At 39.6% G+C, this 22,285-nt stretch overlaps 1 protein-coding gene across 14 annotated transcripts in view; it reads right to left on the bottom strand.

Moving 5' to 3' along the window:
- Nucleotides 1-6,598: 6,598 nt before the first annotated feature.
- The window catches only part of PTPN20 (protein tyrosine phosphatase non-receptor type 20), a 68,340-nt gene continuing 52,653 nt past the window's right edge, over nt 6,599-22,285 (bottom strand). For 7 of the 14 annotated variants that reach the window (XM_060406793.1, XM_060406796.1, XM_060406797.1 and 4 more), the window contains 3 exons: nt 19,763-19,978; nt 9,151-9,213; nt 6,599-8,321 (listed from right to left, as the gene is read on the bottom strand). In XM_060406793.1, coding sequence (XP_060262776.1) covers nt 8,256-8,321; nt 9,151-9,213; nt 19,763-19,978 — 345 coding nt within the window. In that variant the 3' untranslated portion in view covers nt 6,599-8,255. The remainder of the gene's footprint in view (nt 8,322-9,150; nt 9,214-19,762; nt 19,979-22,285) is intronic. The other 7 variants (XM_060406800.1, XM_060406802.1, XM_042240881.2 and 4 more) reach the window with 1 other exon arrangement.

Genomic DNA, 22,285 nt, shown 5'->3' on the forward strand with positions numbered 1-22,285 from the left:
GGACATGAAACAACAGACTGGTTCCAAATAGGAAAAGGAGTACGTCAAGGCTGTATATTATCACCCTGCTTATTTAACTTATATACAGAGTACATCATGAGAAATGCTGGAATGGAAAGCTGGAATCAAGATTGCCGGGAGAAATATCAATAACCTCAGATATGCAGATGACACCACCCTTAAGCAGAAAATGAAGAACTACAGAGCCTCTTGATGAAAGTGAAAGAGAAGAATGAAAAAGTTGGCTTAAAACTCAACATTCAGAAAACTAAGATCATGGCATTGGGTCTCATCACTTCATGGAAAATAGACGGGGAAACGGTGGCAACAGTGAGAGACTTTATTTTCTTGGGCTCCAAAGTCACTGCAGATGGTGTCTGCAGCCATGAAATTAAAAGACACTTGCTCCTTTGAAGAAAAGCTATGACCAACCTAGACAGCTTATAAAAAGCAGAGACATTACTTTGCCAACAAAGGTCCATCTAGTTAAGGCTATGGTTTTTCCAGCAGTCATGTATGGATGTGACAGTTGGACTATAAAGAAAGATGAGAGCCAAGAATTGATGCTTTTGGACTGTGGTGTTAGAGAAGACCCTTGAGAGTCCCTTACACAGCAAGGAGATCCAACCAGTCCATCCCAAAAGAAATCAGTCCTGAATATTCATTGGAAGGACTGATGCTGAAGCTGAAACTCCAATACTTTGGCCACCTGATGCGAAGAGCTGACTCATTTGAAAAGACCCTGACGCTGAAAGATTGAAGGCAGGAGGAGAAGGGGACGACAGAGAAAGAGAATGTTGGATGGCATCACCAACTCGATGGACATGAGTCTGAGTGAACTCCAAGAGCTGGTGATGGTCAGGGAGGCCTCGCGTGTTGCAGTTCATGGGGTCCTAGAGTCAGACACGACTGAGCGACTTTCACTTTCGCTTTAAGGAGGCTCTGTGGTGTATTCTGTGATGGCTGCACCAGTTTACATCCCATCAATATTTTACACAGGTTCCCCATTGTCCACATGCCAAAACTTGTTTATCTTTTTGATAATAGCCCATCTATCAGGTGTGAGGTGTTGTTTCATTGTGGTTTTGATATGCGCTTCCCTGATGACTAGTGATGCTGAGCATCTTTTCTTGACCAGTAGGACATCCTCTTTGGAAAAAATGTCTATTCAGATCTGCTCATTTTTTAAAAATCAGCTTCCTTTTTTGTTTGTTGTTACTGTTGTTGTTTTTGAGCTGTATGCGTTCTTTATAAATTTTGGACATTAACTCATTTTCAGGCATGATTTAGAAATATTTTATCTCATCCTATAGGTTGCCTTTTTCATTCTGTTGACAGTGCGCTGTGCAGTAGCTTTTTAGTTTGATACATTCTCACTTTTGTTTTTGCTTTTGTTGCCTTTGCTTGGAGGCTGCATTTTCTTTCTATAAAGTCTCCAGATTCTATAATAATCTTTTTCCATCCATGCTCTTCATTATTTGTGCCTTCTCTCAGCTTTCTAGATGTCTCACTATTAATAGAATCAGTGTTGATCAAGCCATATCGATTCCCCTTATTATACATTTGTTACGTCATTCATTTCTAGGCTTAGCTTCCTCCAACGTTACTTTGGCTAATTTTGCTGCCCTTTACCTTCTTGAGATTAATGCTTGTTTACCTTACTAACTTTGCCCTTTCTTTCCTAACATATGTATTTAAGGCCACTGATTCCCCTCTAAATATTGCTCTAGCTCTCTCAAAAAAGTTTTTCAAGTTTCCCCCTAAACTTTCTCACTGCATCTTACAAGCTGATATTGTTTTTTCATCCATTTCAAAATATTTTCTAATTTCTCTTTTTTGTTTGACTCATAAGTTATTTAGAAGTACCTTGTTAAATTTCCAAATACCTTGGAATTTTCAAAATACTTTTATATTATTGATCTCCATTTAATTCCATAAACATATAGTTCTTTTCTTTTTAATTATATTGAGACTATTTTGAACCCCAAATATAATCTGTTGGTGAATATCCCACATGCACTTTAAAAAGTGTGTATTCTGCCTTAGTTTGGTACAGTATGCTACAAACGTCAGTTAGGTCAAGCAGCTTGATATTGCTCCACAGCTCTTTTCCATCCTCACTGATATTCCGTCTACTTATTCCTACCAACTATCAAGAGGTAGAACCTTTAACTATACTTGAAGATTTTTCCATCTTTCGAGTTTTGTCAGTTCTATCAGTTTTCGGCTTCATATATTTGGAAGCTCTGGATTTGAAATGCCATTTTTCACATACAACATGTATTAAATGCAGACGGTGCTAGTGGTAAAGAACCTGCTTACCAAAGCAGGAAACTTAAGAGATGGAGGTTCAGTCCCTGGGTCTGGAAGATCCTCTGGAGAAGGACATAGCAACCCACTTCCGTATTCTTGCCAGGAGATCCCCATGGACAGAGGAGCCTGGCAGGGACTATCATCAATAGGGTTGCAAAGAGTCAGATGACTGAGGCAACTTAGCAAGCACACACATGTATTCAGTTCAGTTCAGTCCAGTTCAGTCGCTCAGTTGTGTCCGACTCTTTGTGACCCCATGTATCGCAGCACGCCAGGCCTCCCTGTTCATCACCATCTCCCGGAGTTCACTCAAACTCACGTCCATCGAGGCAGTGATGCCATCCAACCATCTCACCCTCTGTCATCCCCTTCTCCTCCTGCCTCCAATTCCTCTCAGCATCAGAGTCTTTTCCAAAGAGTCAACTCTTCACATGAGGTGGCCAGAGTACTGGAGTTACAGCTTTAGCATCATTCCTTCCAAAGAAATCCCAGGGCTGATCTCCTTTAGAATGGACTGGTTCGATCTTCTTGAAGTCCAAGGGATTCTCAAGAGTCTTCTCCAACACCACAGCTTAAAAGCATCAATTCTTCAGTGCTCAGCCTTCTTCACAGTCCAACTCTCACATACATACATGACTACTGGAAAAACCATAGCCTTGACTAGACAGACCTTAGTCGGCAAAGTAATATCTCTGCTTTTGAATATGCTATCTAGGTTGGTCATAACATTCCTTACAAGGAGTAAGTGTCTTTTAATTTCATGGTTGCAGTCACCATCTGCAGGGATTTTGGAGCCCAGAAAAATAAAGTCTGACACTGTTTCCACTGTTTCCCATCTATTTCCCATGAAGTGATGGGACCGGATGCCATGATCTTCATTTTCTGAATGTTGAGCTTTAAGCCAACTTTTTCACTCTCCTCTTTCACTTTCATCAAGAGGCTTTTAGTTCCTCTTTACTTTCTGCCATAAGGGTGGTGTCATCTGCATATCTGAGGTTCTTAATATTTCTCCTGGCAATCTTGATTCCAGCTTGTGTTTCTTCCAGTCCAGCGTTTTTCATGATGTACTCTGCATATAAGTTAAATAAGCAGGGTGATAATATACAGCCTTGACGTACTCCTTTTCCTATTTGGAACCAGTCTGTTGTTTCATGTCCAGTTCTAACTGTTGCTTCTTGACCTGCATACAGATTTCTCAAGAGGCAGGTCAGGTGGTCTGGTATTCCCATCTCTTTCAGAATTTTCCACAGTTGATTGTGATCCACACAGTCAAAGGCTTTGGCATAGTCAAAAAGGCAGAAGTAGATGGTTTTTCTGGAACTCTCTTGCTTTTTCCATGATCCAGCGGATGTTGGCAATTTGACCTCTGGTTCCTCTGCCTTTTCTAAAACCAGTTTGAACATCTGGAAGTTCATGGTTCATGTATTGCTGAAGCCTGGCTTGGAGAATTTTGAGCATTACTTTACTAGCATGTAAGATGAGTGCAATTGTGCGGTAGTTTGAGCATTCTTTGGCATTGCCTTTCTTTGGGACTGGAATGAAAACTGACCTTTTCCAGTCCTGTGGCCACTGCTGAGTTTTCCAAATTTGCTGGCATATTGAGTGCAGTACTTTCACAGCATCATCTTTCAGGATTTCAAATAGCTCCACTGGAATTCCATCACCTCCACTAGCTTTGTTCATAGTGATGCTTTTCATACGAGTCTATGGAGTCTATTTTTTGACTATTTTGTTCCACTGAACCATTTATGTATCCTTATACCAGTATCACATTGTTTTAATTACTGTGACTTTGGACAATACCTTGATTATTGTTAAGGCAAACCCTCTCCCTCACAATTTATTTTTCTTTACAAAATATCATGGTTCATGCATTTACTATTCATTCAGAATATCAGCATCATTTGGTCAAGTTCCCAATAAGTTTGATCTTCAGTATTTTATACATTTTATAAAATATATATGTTACATATCCCTTCATGGGAAATAGATGGGAAAACAGTGGAAACAGTGTCAGACTTTATTTTTTTGGACTCCAAAATCACTGCAGATGGTGACTGCAGCCATGAAATTAAAAGATGCTTACTCCTTGGAAGAAAAGTTATGACCAACCTAGATAGCATATTCAAAAGCAGAGACATTACTTGGCCGACTAAGGTCCGTCTAGTCAAGACTATGGTTTTTCCTGTGGTCATGTATGGATGTAAGATCTGGACTGTGAAGAAGGCTGAGCACCAAAGAATTAATGCGTTTGAACTGTGGTGTTGGAGAAGACTCTTGAGAGTCCCTTGGACTGCAAGGAGATCCAACCAGTCCATTCTGAAGATCAGCCCTGGGATTTCTTTGGAAGAAATGATGCTAAAGCTGAAACTCCAGTACTTTGGCTACCTCATACGAACAGTTGACTCATTGGAAAAGACTGATGCTGGGAAGGACTGTGGGCAGGAAGAGAAGGGGACGACAGAGGGTGAGATGGCTGGATGGCATCACCGCCTCGATGGACATGAGTCTGAGTGAACTCCGGGAGATGGTGATGGACAGGGAGGCCTGGCGTGCTGCGATTCATGGGGTTGCAAAGAGTTGGACATGACTGAGCGACTGAACTGAACTGATCCCTATTGCTCAGAGATACTTTTCCCATTAGAGATATGTATCTGAGGTTAGCTAACTTCTTCTTTAAAGAGTCATGATGATAAATATTTCAGACTTTATGGGCCCTATGATCTCTACCACCTTGCCACTGCCATTGCAGCACAAAAGCAGCTACAGACAATTTACAAAGAAATGGTCCTGGAACTCTATTTACAAAACTAGGCAACAGGTCCGATCTGGCTGCAGGCTAGCTTGCTGACCCTTGATATGCTGCTGTGGATGCTGCTACGTCACTTCAGTCGTGTCCGACTCTGTGCGACCCCATAGACGGCAGCCCACCAGGCTCCACCATCCCTGGGATTCTAGGCAAGAACACTGGAGTGGGTTGCCATTTCCTTCTCCAATGCATGAAAGTGAAAAGTGAAAGTGAAGTCATTCAGTCTTGTCCGACTCTTGGCAACCCCATGGACTGCAGCCACCAGGCTCCTCCATCCATGGGATTTTCCAGGCAAGGGTACTGGAGTGGGGTGCCATTGCCTTCTCTGGACCCTTGATATAGAGAAAGATTAATTTTTGGTGCATAGATATCTTTTTATCCATACTTCATAATGAGTTTTCTAATATTATACTTGAGTTCACTATTTCTAGGTGGGCAAAATATCCAAAAGATTATATGTTCCAATTTTCTAACATTTATGCCAATTATACCATTTTGTAATCTTATTGCATTGGCTGGATAACTGTAGAGCAGTGCTCACCTATAGTGCTAACAGGAGGTTCTGTTTTATTAATCAGAATACTCTATTTTTTCATCTCCAAATATGATGTTGCTTGCTAGTAGTATTTAAAAAATGTTGAGGTTTCAGATATGATGGTTGCATCAGATATCTTTTAAAATTCCTTCTAATTCAAATTCTTTCATTATGAGGTCATTAGTTATTAGTTTTTCATTGTTGCAGTGGACAAATTGAGTGCTCCACTGAACGATTCATCATCCCATCATTGAGCTATTGAATGAATACTTTCCAATCTTCTGGTTTAGTTACTTGAACTTCAAGATAACATTGAAGAAAATTAATTTTTTCTGGAGATTAAGAAAAAATAAGTGGAATGAAACTCATTTGTTTTAAAGTTATTTAAGGTGTTTTCCTTGAAATTTTTCAGTGTAAATAAATCACTGAAATGATCTTTGAGTAACAATTGTAAACTTAACTGAAAATTCAATAGTCCTTTAGACAAATTGGGGGTGAAAGGTCCAAAAGAAAAATAAATTGGTAAGGCTTACATGAGCATACAATCTACATTTATTTCTGAAAAGGTTGGGTCCAGTATATAAATTCACCAAGAGCATATGATTTAAACTATGTATTTAAAGTTGAAAGCTAATATGTACATATATGCTTATATTTAAATGTTGTAAAAGTTCCTCTAAATAAGCATTTATATACTCATATAGATGTTAGTGGGGGTTTCATATTCATATCCTAGGCAAAAATTGATTTATTATTGGTATAAATCTTAGTATTTCAATTAGTCAAAAATTTTCAATTTGGGATTCACTTCCCCAAAATGAAATAAAAACAAATGCAATTAGTATTTTCATATTTACTTATTTCCCTGAAAAACTAAAAATTAGTCCAGCTATAAAAATATGAGGCACACATTAAAGAAGAGACATGTTTACCATCAAGAATTGTGGAAATTTTCTTTATAAGAACATTTCAAGGTCCAAATAATAAAAATACTTCAGGCAATACATAGTAAATCTTTCAATTTAAATAATAGCATAGAATCCTTTTCAGAAATATTATCGTACATTATATTTATTATTCTACTATGACAGAAAAGGAAATTAGTAACATAAACATTAAAAGCCAATCATCAAAATTAGTGTTCAGCACAGATTATTATTTATAAAAATAATATAAACAGGTAAAATAAATTCATTTAATATGAATTACATTTCCAGCATTTAATTATTTTTAAAATGAGAAGTATCAATTTTAATTCAACCTATTCAAGTGTTCATTCAGCTAAGGGAACAAAATAAGCTCTTAAAAATTCAAGACTGATGGATTAATATTAGAAACTTTCTCAGTACAATGCAAAGACTACTCTGATCTCAACTGAATTACATCATACAAAGACATGTATCACTTGCTTTATAGTTTGGAATCAAGTATAACTGGTCAATAAAATTCCTTGACAAAAATATCACTGTAACTGTATGAGGCAAAGTCCTATAATAAGATGAATTTAATAATGGCCACATCTTTTCAAAAACAGAATATGGAAGTTTTCATTTTCACAACTATAAATTTGGTTCTCCAAAACCTGGTTCCCAAAGCCAACTTCTAAATGTCACGGCAGAGGTGGGGCAGTAATGGAAATAAATGATTTAATGGAACGCTGAAGAAAAAAATAATAATCATAGATTTTAGTTTGAAAAATATATCTGGCGTAACAGATACCTAGAAGTACGTAATAAAGCTTATATCAAAGTTTATTGCCCTCTAAAGCTAAAGAGCAGAGATTAAGAGGCAAGTAAAATGTAATGTTTGCTTTTAACAAAGCAGACTAATATGTTAAGTGTTAGGGTGGGACAGGAAAGAACTCAAGAACAGGCAAAAGTTTCCTCTTGGACTTTGTACGCAAACATCTATTTTAGCTTTGGACTGTTCACCAGTGTTCTCAAGTGATGGAGAGGAGGAACTCTGCCCACCCATGAAAATTCCCAGACCTTGTCCAGCTGCTCTAGAAAGGCAGCTTGTCCTTTGAGGTCCCTGGGGCTCCACAGGAGTAAAGAAGTACAGGGGAAGGGAATCCAATTTGCATAGAAAGCTGATCCTTTCTAACTGGGTTCTTGAGTGACCTAAGCTATTCAAATACCACCTAAAAGTACAGACTCTAGCTAGAAAACATGGATACGCATCTGTCTTGAAAATGCTTGTAAGAAATCATGATATAATCTCACCATCTTGTGATCCTGAAAATTCTCAGCTCCCTCTAGCTGTCTTTCCAAATAAAATCTTAAATAATACAGTTTAAATCCTTTACTGGGTTCTGTAATCTCTTCAACCAAATAGACGGAAGTTGTTTTATATAACTTTCATTTCATGGGAAAATATGGGAAGGTATTTGATATTACCTAAGTAAGATCAGTAGGTAAACACCGTTTACCTCAAACCAAATGGTACTGCCTTCAGGGAATTGTCAGAAAGTCAAATGATATACCAAGAAAGCACATTTGTATAAGCAAAGCCCTTCAAGCACAGCTCGAACATGTTCTTTAAGAGGAGGCTCCAAGCCACTTGCTAATAATTTCAAGTGTGAGGCAATAGAAGTCTTTCTTACTTTACAGTCCAAAGCTTCTGAAGAACTTCAAGCACAATTTTATAACAAAACATATACTGCTCCTAAACACACACATATATGAAAAACAATGGAATGTTAATTGAATACCAATATCCACTTTCAGAAAAGACATTTGTACTTTTTAACCACAAAGTGCCTAAAAAGAGTGCCTTAACCTAAAAAGAAGTTAACATTTAACCAAAAACTTCTTTAAAGCATCAGGAAGATAAACGATAATAATATAGTCTTTGGTCTAGAATTAGTTAACTGAACATAGGGGAATCTGGCTCAATATCAGTCTCTTTATATCTTCATTGGATGAATCAAATTTAAACTTTTTTAAGATGCAGCCTCAGATCTCTTAGGCAACCCTCGTTCAAAGGAAATACTTCATATCATTGAACATTGCCTTAAAACACCATGAAAAAGATTTAGGGATAGCTGTTTGTTTCCATTCTCCATATTCTCTCGACCCTTCAATGATTAGTATAACTATTACCTGTGATATTTATGCTTTCTTTTTTGTGACATGCCAATGACTGATACTTTAGTAGCAAATTCATAAATTTATGGAAAATAACTTTAGATATGTTACTTAAATAACATGGCATTATGGACTAAGCATGTGTTTGGGCATTAGGAGACTTCAGTTTCAGATGTGACTCTTAGACTTGCTCTCTGATAAAACAAACTTCATTGCTCTGAACTTGAGGTACGTCATCAGTAATGTCAGAGCATAACTTATGTTTACCTCAAACAGTGAGAATTCAATGAAATTGTGTAGGTAAAAGAGCTTTACAAATTGCAATGTGCTATACAATGTATGTTACAATGTAATACTCATCTTTATATCATTATTGTTCTTAAGAGAATTTATGTGGTGTGACTCACCTTGGTTTGGATCATTCCATGACGTTGTTCTCTCATTTGGCCCACTATATTCATGATGTCGAACTGTAACAGGATGACAGTAATTTTGTATTATTCAGAGAGCGGGAGAACACAAAACCCCCAGATGCCTAAGGAGTACGCCATACTTCTTTCCAGTAAAAGATATCTCAAGATTTAACTAGCAAGTTCTCGTTTTCAGTCATAGGAACATGTACTATGTTTAACCTAGTCTAGTGGATAAGGAAGACTTGTTCAAATGGGTTTCCAGGAAAGAAGCAGGAAGCAATCATTTATAATAAGCAACGCTCTCCAAAAGAAATAACAACAAATTTGCCCCTGTGTGTACTTGTCTGTTCTCCAAAGGGGGAACTTAAAGCAGCATTGTGATTCTGCAAGAGTCTGAAGCATAGAAACCTTTTCTGGCCACAACAGCAACACAGCTGTTTCTCATATAAAGAGCCCTCTCAACTCAAATGGAGACCCTGAGCAGCAGTTGGCCCAACCCCAGATTCTGCACCTGTGCATGGAGAACACCCCTACCCAGTGTGGCCACTGAGCTGCTGCAGGTCTGCAAAAGGCTGTTGCTAGACCAACGTGAGCTAAGTCCAGAAACCGGTAATAAGTGTTTAGAAAATCTTAATGGCAATCTGACAGTGGTGCAGCGCCAAGCAGCCTCATCAGTGGAACAGGATACAGACCAGCTCAGGTGCTGTTCAACTTGCTTGAAAAGTCACATGTGGTGTAAGCTGAGGACCAGTCATGTGCAGTAAGACCACATGAAATTTAAGGTTTGTCAACTGTCAACTATCATCCAAAAGTACATACAAATCAGAGAAATGTTAAGTATTCCTTTATTTTTACAACTTTTTGTTACTATAACTTAAAATTTTAATTAATCCTTAAAATATTTTTATATTGAAATAACTATAGATACACAGTAAGTTGCAAAATATGTACAGGGATACTGTGTATCTTTTCACCTAGTATTATACCACCCTATACAACTAGAATATAATACTGAAGCCAGGAAACTGACATTGGTATAATTTGCCAGCCTTTTCAGATTTTGCAGTTTTACAGGCAATCATTCGTCAGCATAGGCATACATGTATTATTGTATACGGAGTTATCACATGTGAAGATTCATGTAACTGCAGCCACAACCAAGATACATAACTATACCACCATAAGCCTTCCTCCTGTTATCTATTAGAACTACCCTCCCACTCCAATCCTCAACCCTTGGCGACCAGTAATCTGTTCTGATCTCTACAGTTTTGTTATTTCAAGCAGATTACATAATCAGTTCAGTTCAGTTCAGTCGCTCAGTCGTGTCCGACTCTTTGCAACCCCATGAATTGCAACACTCCAGGCCTCCCTGTCCATCACCAACTCCTGGAGTTCACCCAAACTCATGTTCATCAAGTCAGTGATGCCATCCAGCTATCTCATCCTCTGTTGTCCCCTTCTCCTCCTGTCCACAATCCCTCCCAGCATCAGAGTCTTTTCCAATGAGTCAACTCTTTGCATGAGGTGGCCAAAGTACTGGAGTTTCAGCTTTAGCATCAGCCCTTCCATAGAACACCCAGGACTGATCTCCTTTAGAAAGGACTGGTTGGATCTCCTTGCATCATGTAATATCCAACTTTTTTGAGACTTTTTGTCATTGCTAATTGCTTTGAGATTCATGCAACTTGGGTATATCAATAGTTCATTCCTTTTTGTTACTAAATGGTATCCCACAGTATGGATGTGTTGGAGGACATTTAGGCTGTTTTCCAGTTTGGGGTGGTGATAAATAGATTTGCTATGAACACATACATACAGGGTTTTATGTGAACTGAAGTTTTCATTTCCATGGAATAAACACCCAGGAGTGTTATTGCTAGGATTATATGGTAAGATTAGTTTAGTTCTGCTTTTTTTTTTTTTTAAATTAAAAAACTATTTTCCAGACTGGATACACCATTTCACGCTCACTCCTATAAGCGATGCATGCTGCTGCTGCTCACTGGTGTCTGGCTCTGAGACCCCATGGACTGTAGCACCCCAGGCTTCTCTGTCCGTGGGATTTTCCAGGCAGGAATACTGGAGTGGGTTGCCACTGCTCCTCCAGGGGACCCTCCTGCCCCAAGGATCAATCCCATGTCTCCTGCATTGGTAGGCAGGTTCTTTACCACTGAGCCACCTGGGAAGCATAAGCAACGTATAACTAATCCAGCTTTTTCCAAATCTTCACCAGCATTTGGTGCTGTCATTGGTTTTCATATTGGCCTTTCTAATCAATACCTAGTGATATTTCATCATGGTTTTAATTTCGTTCTCTTGTTGTTCAGTTGCCAAGCTGTGTCCGACTATTCTCAATCCCATGGATTGCAGCACGCCAGGCTTCCCTGTCCCTCAGCATTTCCTGGAGCTTGCTCAAACTCATGTCCATTGAGTCAGTGATGCCATCCAACCATCTCATCCTCTGTCACCCTCTTCTCCTTCTGCCTATAATCTTCTCCAGCAACAGGGTCTTTTCTAATGAGTCAGCTGTTCGCATCAGGTGGCCAAAGCACTGAGCTTCAACATCAGTCCTTCCAAAGAGTATTCAGGGTTGATTTCCTTTAACATTGACTGGTTTGAAATCTCCTTGATTTCATTTACCTAAAGGCTAGTGAAGTTGAGCCTCTTTTCATGGGATTGTCACTGAAACATCCTTATCATTGAAATTCCATGCCTTTCACCTATTTTCTAACTGAACTGCTTGCTTACTTATATGTTTTGAGGTCTTTACAAATTCTAGGTGTGAGACCTTTGTTGGACATGTGGTTGCAAACAGTTTCTCCAAGTCTGTAGCTTGTCTTTTCATCTACTCCATAGGGTCTTTCGCAGAACAAATGATCTTAATTTGCTTTCTCCCTAATATTAGTGACGGCAAGAATGTATGCTCTGACTACCTGTTTTCAATACAACGCTTGAAGTTCCAGGTAGTACAATAAGACCAGATAAAGAAATAAGAAACAAATGCATTGGGAAGGAAGAGATGTGTGACCCTACTTGCAGCTGGAATGACCATCTATGTAGAAAATCTCAAGGAATCTAAACACGGAACAAAACTGGGCAAAAAACCCTCTTAGAACCAACAAGTGAGTTCAACAAGATCACAGGATACAAGATCAACATGAAAAAATCAGCTGCATTTGTAGATACACGTACATACAATGAACATGATAGTAAAAACACAATACCATTTACAGCTTGAAAGCAAATGAAATAAGATAAATCTAGCAAAACACGTACAGAAGCTGTATGATGAAAATAACAAAATGCTGATCAAAGAAATCAAAGATCAAAGACGACCTAAGTAAGTTGACATGCCACATTCATATTGGAAGATCCAACGTAGTAAAGTTCATCCTATCAAAATTCATCAAGCTTTTTTTATAAACATCAAAAAGCTAATTTTAAAATTTATATCCAAAGGCAAAGACTTATAAGAGCTGAAACAACTTTGGAAGAGAAAGAATCACTCTCCCTGAGTTAAGATTTCCTGTATAGCTGCGGGAGTCCCAAGTGTGGAAATGGCAGGAGGAGAGATGCGTAGATCAGGGAAACGGAATACGGAACTAGAGACAGGCCCCAAACAAACACCCAAAATCATTTCTGACAAAGGTGCAAAAGCAGTTCAGTGGAGGAAGAACAGCCTTTTCAACAAAGGAAACTTAACAGCTGGACATCTTTAGGCAAAAAAAAAAAGTGAACCTTGACTTAAACCTCGGCCCTTATAAAAACAATTAACTCAGAATGGACCACAGACTTAAAGATAAAGCGTGAACCTATCAAGCTACCAGCCACATTTTCACAGAACTAGAACAAATAATTTCAAGCTTTGTATGGAAATACAAAAAACCTCGAATAGCCAAAGCAATCTTGAGAAAGAAGAATGGAACTGGAGGAATCAACTTGCCTGACTTCAGACTCTACTACAAAGCCACAGTCATCAAGACAGTATGGTACTGGCACAAAGACAGACATATAGATCAATGGAACAAAATAGAAAGCCCAGAGATAAATCCACACATATGGACACCTTATCTTTGACAAAGGAGGCAAGAATATACAATGGAGTAAAGACAATCTCTTTAACAAGTGGTGCTGGGAAAACTGGTCAACCACTTGTAAAAGAATGAAACTAGATCACTTTCTAACACCGCACACAAAATAAACTCAAAATGGATTAAAGATCTAAATGTAAGACCAGTAACTATAAAACTCCTAGAGGAGAACATAGGCAAAACACTCTCAGACATAAATCATAGCAGGATCCTCTATGATCCACCTCCCAGAATGCTGGAAATAAAAGCAAAAATAAACAAATGGGATCTAATTAAAATTAAAAGCTTCTGCACAACAAAGGAAAATATAAGCAAGGTGAAAAGACAGCCATCTGAATGGGAGAAAATAATAGCAAATGAAGCAACTGACAAACAACTAATTTCAAAAATATACAAGCAACTTCTGCAGCTCAACTCCAGAAAATAAACGACCCAATCAAAATGGGCCAAAGAACTAAATAGACATTTCTCCAAAGAAGACATACGGATGGCTAACAAACACATGAAAAGATGCTCAACATCACTCATTATTAGAGAAATGCAAATCAAAACCACAATGAGGTACCACTTCACACCAGTCAGAATGGCTGCGATCCAAAAATCTGCAAGCAATAAATGCTGGAGACGGTGTGGAGAAAAGGGAACCTCCTACACTGTTGGTGGGAATGCAAACTAGTACAGCCACTATGGAAAACAGTGTGGAGATTCCTTAAAAATTGCAAATAGAACTACCTTATGACCCAGCAATCCCACTTCTGGGCATACACACTGAGGAAACCAGAATTGAAAGAGACACATGTACCCCAATGTTCATTGCAGCACTGTTTATAATAGCCAGGACATGGAAACAACCTAGATGTCCATCAGCAGATGAATGGATAAGAAAGCTGTGGTACATATACACAATGGAGTATTACTCAGCCGTTAAAAGAATTCATTTGAATCAGTTCTGATGAGATGGATGAAACTGGAGCCGATTATACAGAGTCAAGTAAGCCAGAAAAAAACACAATACAGTATACTAACACATATATATGGAATTTAGGAAGATGGCAATGATGACCCTGTATGCAAGACAGGAAAGAGACACCGTATAAGACTTTTTGACACTGAGAGAGAGGGAGAGGGTGATGATTTGAGAATGACATTCTAACATGTATACTATCATGTGAATTGAATCGCCAGTCTATGTCTGACGCAGGATGCAGCATGCTTGGGGCTGGTGCATGGGGATGACCCAGAAAGATGTTATGGGGAGGGAGGTGGGAGGGGGTTCATGTTTGGGAATGCATGTAAGAATTAAAGATTTTAAAATTTAAAAATAAAAAAACTAAAAAAAAAAAAAAGCGTGAAACTACAGAACTTGAAGAAATGACACAGGGAAGATTCTTTAGGACCTGGGCAAGGTGAAGAGTTCTTAAATGACATCACTGACTCAATGGAAATGAGATTTGAGCAACTCATTGAATTGGTCCATTGTTTCTTGAAAGTCTGTTTTATAATTTATATTTTAAGATCAGGCAAATTGTGGAAATAACTTTGTATTATTCATTTTTAACCTTAATTTCCTTTACTTTACTTTACTTTTTAACCTTAATTTACTGATAGCAAAAGAAGTGCCACTGGATCGTCATCTCAAGAAAAGCGCAGCTTTCCTGCACACGGCTTTAGTGGTCAACCAAACAATAATAATGGAAGTAACTGCAAAGAAATGAAGACCAAAAGAGTTCATGTGAATTTTACCTAGAATTATGATTCCTTATATATTGAGTTTTAGAGCCATTATGGAGTGTGAATTGCTAAAACCACACTTGTATTAATCGCAAAGATGTTCTGGCTAACATAGCAAAGAAACAATTAAACTTTACTTGTCGCATACAGAACAAAAGAAATAGGCTCCAAGACAAAAGAATTATTTTAAAGAATACTAAATTTAAAAGCTCATGTTCAATATTTCACATGAAACATGAATACTTTGCAGACTTACAAAACAGAGCTTTGAACGGCTAAGATTAAAAACACATAAACGACAACCAGACAATGGTGACAGACGTCATACTGAAAGTTTTTTACTGAAAATTTGGGGTGAAGCTGTGCAGAAAAGACAGCTTTCCATGGGGAATTGGCTAGTGACGCAGAGCAGCACTAACCCACAAAACAAAAGCAGCAAAGCATTTAGCATCGCAACTTACTGAATAAAAGGTACTGCAACATGACGACTCAGTATATGTGTGATTCGAACATGAAGGGATACGAAGGAAGAATTTTTCCTTTTCCGTTTTATTACTGACAATCACAACTAACTAACTTTAAACAGCACAAAATTGCTAACAAATATGGTTTTTCCAGTAGTCATGTATGGATATGAAAGTTGGACCGTAAAGAAAGCTGAGCACTGAAGAACTGATGCTTTTGAACTGTCGTGTTGAAGAAGACTCTTGAAAGTCCCTTGGACTGCAAGGAGATCAAATCAGTCAATCCTAAAGAAAATCTTGAAATTTTGGACTATTCAATTCAATACTTTGGCCAATATGGTAACTGATATTTAACTGTTGCTGTATGCTGAAGATGGTTAGAGGAAAATCACCAACTCAATGGACATGAGTTTGAGCAGGCTCAGGGAGTTGGTAATGGACAGGGAAGCCTGGCATGCTGCAGTCCATGGGGTTGTAAAGAGTCAGACATGACTGAGCGACTGAACTGAACTAATTTTAAAGGGCATGAAATTACAAAGTACTACATTGTCATCAAATGTCATTTGGAGCTTGTTTTGTGTAGGATTATGTTCTGATCGTAGAACTGCAATGACAAGAAAACAGTCTGAGATAGCTACATAGATTAAAGAATTTACCCCAAATTTGAGTCAGTTCTAGTGAGGTGGACGAACCTAGAATGGTTCACCAGTGAAGTAAGTTTGAGATATAGCGAAACCAGTTGATGGTATGTTCCTTCTATTCCTGTTTCTGAGTTTTTTTATCATAAATGGATGTTGGGGCAAGCTGAGAGAGCAGCCCTGCATCTATTGAGATAATCATATGGCTTTTATTTTCAATTTGTTAATGTGGTGAATTACATTGATTGGTTTGTGGATATTGAAGAATCCTTGCATCCCTGGGATAAAGCCCATTTGGTCATGGTGTTTGATCTTTTTAATGTGTTGTTGGATTCTGATTGCTAGAATTTTGTTGAGGATTTTTGCATCTATGTTCATCAGTGATATTGGCCTGTAGTTTTCTTTCTTTTCTTGTGGCATCTTTGCCAGGTTTTGGTATTAGGGTGATGGTGGCCTCATAGAATGAGTTTGGAAGTTTACCTTCCTCTGCAATTTTCTGGAAGAGTTTGAGTAGGATAGGTGTTAGCTCTTCTCTAAATTTTTGGTAGAATTCAGCTGTGAAGCCGTCTGGACCTGGGCTGGAGAGGGTGTGGAGGAAAGGGAACCCTCTTACACTGTTGGTGGGAATGCAAACTAGTACAGCCACTATGGAGAACAGTGTGGAGATTCCTGAAAAAATTACAAATAGAACTGCCTTATGACCCAGCAATCCCACTGCTGGGCATACACACCGAGGAAACCAGAACTGAAAGAGACATGTGTACCCCAGTGTTCATCGCAGCACTGTTTATAATAACCAGGACATGGAAGCAACCTAGATGTCCATCAGCAGATGAATGGATAAGAAAGCTGTGGTATATACACACAATGGAGTATTACTCAGCCATTAAAAAGAATACATTTGAATCAGTTCTAATGAGATGGATGAAACTGGAGCTGATTATACAGAGTGAAGTAAGCCAGAAAGAAAAACACCAATACAGTATACTAACGCGTATATATGGAATTTAGAAAGATGGTAATGATAACCCTCTATGTGAGACAGCAAAAGAGACACAGATGTATAGAAGAGACTTTTGGACTCTGAGGGAGAGGGAGAGGGCGGGATGATTTAGGAGAATGGCATTGAAACATGTATACTATCATGTAAGAGATGAATCGCCAGTCTATGTTTGATACAGGATACAGGATGCTTGGGGCTGGGGCACGGGGATGATCCAGAGAGATGATATGCGGTAGGAGGTGGGAGGGGGGTTCAGGACTGGGAACTCATGTACACCCGTGGTGGATTCATGTCAATGTATGGCAAAACCAATACAGTACTGTAGAGTAAAATAAAGTAAAAATAAAAATTAAAAAATAAATAAATAAAACTGACTATAAAATAACAGTAAAAAGAAATAAATCATTATATTTTCTCATATCTTCATATCCTTTAGAGTTATAATTGATACCCTAATCTTAAAGTGTCAGTCACATATGGCTGAGAAGCAGCTTGCAGCATGGAAGACTCTCTGCATGAGTGCCACACACACACACATTGGTCTGTATCCTGCTTACCAAGCCCAGCCCACTGCCATGCTCTTGGATGTCTCTGAAATATGTCAAACTGCTTTGAAAGTTTCTAAATGCTTACTCTCAATTTCAGAAAACTTATCTCTCTGCAACTAACAAACAGTCACAGATTGGTGCTGGTCCAAGACCATATTTTGAGTAGCTCTCGTGAACAAAATTTCTGAAAAGAGTAGAGATGGGCATCAGTTAGGATGCTGGACATCTCAAGCCTCTATGGAAAGCCAATAAGGCAAAAATGGACGCATTTCCTATCTCTGAACCATTTTCCATCTAAGCACCCTTAATTGTAAAATACATCACTATTTTACATAGCGTGCTGCGATTCATGGGATTCAGGGCAAAGAGTCGGACACGACTGAACGACTGAACTGAACTGAACTGAACTGAAGAAAAATGCTGTTATTTAAGCTGACAGATGACTTATTATAGAGCACATTTTGAGTTTATAAAAGGCATAACGACAGCGGAAAGTGCTCCGTAGAAGCATAAAATACAATATTTATAGTTTTCGCAATTTCTATAAGTTATATAAAATAACAAATATAAACAAATCAATTATGATGAAGAATATATAAAATAAAAATTATGCTAATGTATTTTCTGTTAAAAGGATAAAACAACATTAATTATAGGAACAGGTAACATCAGATTCATGCTACTGAAATTTTCAGCATTTTTTAGTATTTTTGTCATTTTTTTGACCACTGAGTTTATATTCACTGTTTGTAATAAAACTCTCAGTTTGCTTGGGAAACCGTTGCTTTTTTATTCTCAACCTTATAGCCTGGAGTAGTCCTGACTGACTTTCATGGACCAGTATCTCCCACAGTGGTTAGTTTAAAGGAAGGGTTATAACTGAATCAGAAACAGGGAAATGCTGGGAGATATTGGCTCACGCTTCTGAGAGGAAGAGATCACCTCTGTCCTTTAGAAAGTCCCTGGAAGAGACCATTTTTCTATCCCCGACATAATGCGACCTTAGGGTGTAAACACGTAGAATTTATGCAACCAATCTGTTGTCACAGGGGAGACCTGGTCAGTGTTGGGGTATAACTACGTATAGAATGAGAGAGCAGTGATTTAACATTTATGCTGATAATAAGATAACCACAGGATTTGCCTATCAGGGCAAAAGCCTCCCCGCCCTTGTTGCCTTATGACTGAGCTGTGGACTTTCCTATTCCTCGGAGAGAGGGGAAGAGGCACCACCCTCCCCAACCCAAGTGCCTGCTAAGTAAACAAATGTCCTCCCCTCCTCACTTCTGCAGCACAGGGAAGCAGTTCAGGAAAGGCAGGGCTTCTGCAGCACAAATCTAAAGTCATGTTCCCTAATTAATCAATCATAAAGGTAACAGCAAAATCACTACATGTCTAATTCTTGTGTCTATCTCTTAGGTGGTTCCAAATTTAGGAAGAAAGTAAAGAATTGTTAATGGCTGACTCAAACCCAGCAATATCATTACCCATATTTTATGTAAGAGAAAACTAGATTTCAGAGAAAATGAGCAGTTAGCACAAAGTCGCCAAGATCTAAAGTGTGTGGCAGACTAGCAGTCAGAGCCAGGGGCCTCTCATTAGCTCTGAGGGCTACTGTTCCCCCAGTGTGCTCACATGCATGTATTTCTGTTCATTAAAAACAGACATACTTTGGGCCTTCCCCAGGGATGCACTGGTTAAGAATCCATGTTTTCACTGCAAAGAGCACAGGTTTGAGCCCTGTTCAGGGAAGTAAGATCCCGCATGCTGGGCAGTGCAACCAAAAAACAGGCAGGCACACATCACTGACATTCTTTAACAAGGCTCTAAAAGCTGTGCATGTGCATGGAAGCAAGAAAAGAAAAACGAGCTCGTATTTACTGTGTACTTCCTGCACTCCAGACACTGTCTGAAGCCGTTCATTCGCATTATCTGTTTAGTTTAATCCTCAGAACCACCTCCAAGAACCTGCAGCAGCTAAGTCAGAAGCAGGTATCCAAAGCTGACACGCTTCCTACTGACTCAGTTGCTCTTGAAGGCCGAATATTAGTCTCCAGCTATAAGAAGACTATTAAAAATACAGTGTTTACTAACAGCATCAGTTTATCTGCTTAATTCACACACTTACTGAAAAGTTATTTTCAATGGCACAGAATACAACATCCACGCACAGGAACACCCCTGTCCGACCCACGCCTGCGCTGCAGTGAACAACGATGGGTCCTGTAAGGTGGCTCTTCCTCACGTAACGAACATACTTTATAAAACCTTCTGCTGAAGTAGGAGTGCCATGGTCTGGCCAGTCGGTGAACTGCAAGTGTTTTACAAAGTGACTAGCTCCTGTCTGTGGGGGCGGGGTGGGGAGGGTGAGAGACAGGGAAGGGGAGAGAGAGAAGAGAGATTTACCAACTTCTCATATTAGAGATCTTCTTTTAATTTCTAATATGCCACAAATAGGAATAATAATGGCTATATGGTAAAACAGTAGTAAAAATAAGACTGCTAAAGGTAACGTGAGTTTAGGAGTTGCTCTGTAGGAACGGTACTAAAGACTTCACATGCTTTATCTCATTTAATCCTCACATCAGCCCTGGGGTGGCAGACACTGTGTTATCCTCATTTTACAGATGAAAAGGTAAGAATTTGAGTGACTGATAGATGTATGCTAGGTCAGGAGGCTCATACGTTTAGAGCTGGGGCAATAATGCAGTCCTTCCAAATCTAACGCTACCATCTGTCTTCTGCACCGTGAGAATGCGGAAGAAAGCAAACAAACCAGGAATCCAAAACAGAGTGGAAATGAGCTAACATGTTGGGAATAATATAGAAAAGCGATATATCTTGGTTTCAATATTATGATGTGCTGTGCTTAGTCGCTCAGTCGTGTCCAACTCCTTGCGACTCCATGGACTGTAGCCCGTCAGGTTCCTTGGTCCATGGGGATTCTCCAGACAAGAATCCTAGAGTGGATTGCCATGCCCTCCTCCAGGGGATCGTCCCAACCCAGGGATATAACCGAGGTCTCCCGCATTGCAGGCGGATTCTTTACAGTCTGCACCAGCAGAGAAGCCCAAATACGATACTAAGTTTAATTAAAACAGGTAGGTGCTGTCAAGTTGCTTAATCAGGGTTTGATGGGAAGCAACCTCCTCTGGCAACCAGGGCAGGGTGGTTAACGACCATGTGAGTAGACGTTGGTCCTTATTCTTTCGCTGAGCCGCCTGAAAGTGGAGTTATGGAACTCTCCCTGGGTTGACAGGTAAGATGCTTTGAGTTTACCCATCATTCTTCCAGAGGGTTCACCCCTTCCCTAATGTGGAACCCTCATTTTACTTCACCGGGCACTATTGTGGAAAAATTCAGGAAGGATTTCTCACTCCTTCTCCACTTCTCCCTAATGCACCACTTTTTTCCCTAAATTCCAAATAAAAATATCACTTTCTATGGTGTTAGAAAATAGAAAGACTCAAGTTTGAATCATTGGTACACAAAATTGGATGAGGCAAACGATGCTTAAAAATCGTGTGAAGGAACCAAATTGAGGCTAGATCTCACTTCATCACATATTTCAGGAATTAAATCTTTCCTACACTGTTGACCACTGAGAATCTGCACAAAGGTGGGCATCACTGCTTTCCTGACCCAGTACCATGAGGCAGACTCTTCAAACGTCAGCCCCATGGTTTTGAGGTCTGGGAACATCAGCCCAAAGGCCACCATTCTGGACCCCCTTGCCAACTCCACAGGTGGACCTGAGCATTTGAATCTTCTCAGACAGATCACTCCTCTGGGCCTCCCACCTGACCTATATTCTCCAAGCATGCTCCCCTTCTCCTGCCACAGTGCATACTGCATGCCACTTAGAGCTGGTGTCTTCTGTCCCCACTAGACTGTGTCTGCTTTCTGTCTCCAGCATCTGACACAGTACTTGGTTTATATCAGGGAATCAAGTGATAGGAGAGTGAGGCATCAGGCAAATCCTTGGGTGTACAGAGCAAACACAGGCCCTCACACACAGCTCGCAAGCCCGACATCAGTGCCAAACATTTTTGTTATTCTTGGCCTTCCTGGTCACACCACCGTGTACTGTGATCCTCATACTCCCCAATTCTATCTTTCTGTCTCTTTCCCGACTTTATCTTTTCAACATCTCCCTTCTCACTCAGACCCCCAGTTCAGTTCAGTCGCTCAGTCATGTCTGACTCTTTGCCACCCCATGGACTGCAGCACGCCAGGCTTCCCTGCCCATCACCAACTCCTGAGCTTGCTCAAACTCATGTCCATTGAGTCAGTGATGCCATCCAACCATCTCGTCCTCTGTCATCCCCTTCTCCTCCTGCCTTCAATCTTCCCCAGCATCAGGGTCTTTTGCAATGAGTCAGTTCTTCGCATCAGGTGGCCAAAGTATTGGAATTTCAGCTTCAGCATCAGTCCTCCCAGTGAATATTCAGGACTGACTTCCTTTAGGATGGACTGGTGTGCTCCTCAGGCCCAAGTGCTGCAGTAAACTCTTGGAAGGCATCATCACTTCCCTAAAGGCTTCCTCTACTTCCTTGCCTTGCCCCCATGGGTACTGCACTTTGCAGCTCTCTCTAATCCAGGCCACCTGTTCTGTGCTCCAGGCACCAGAGCCTAGAGGCTAGCTGCACAC

The sequence above is a fragment of the Ovis aries genome, chromosome 25, assembly GCF_016772045.2.
Source record: "Ovis aries strain OAR_USU_Benz2616 breed Rambouillet chromosome 25, ARS-UI_Ramb_v3.0, whole genome shotgun sequence".
Lineage (NCBI taxonomy): Eukaryota > Metazoa > Chordata > Mammalia > Artiodactyla > Bovidae > Ovis > Ovis aries.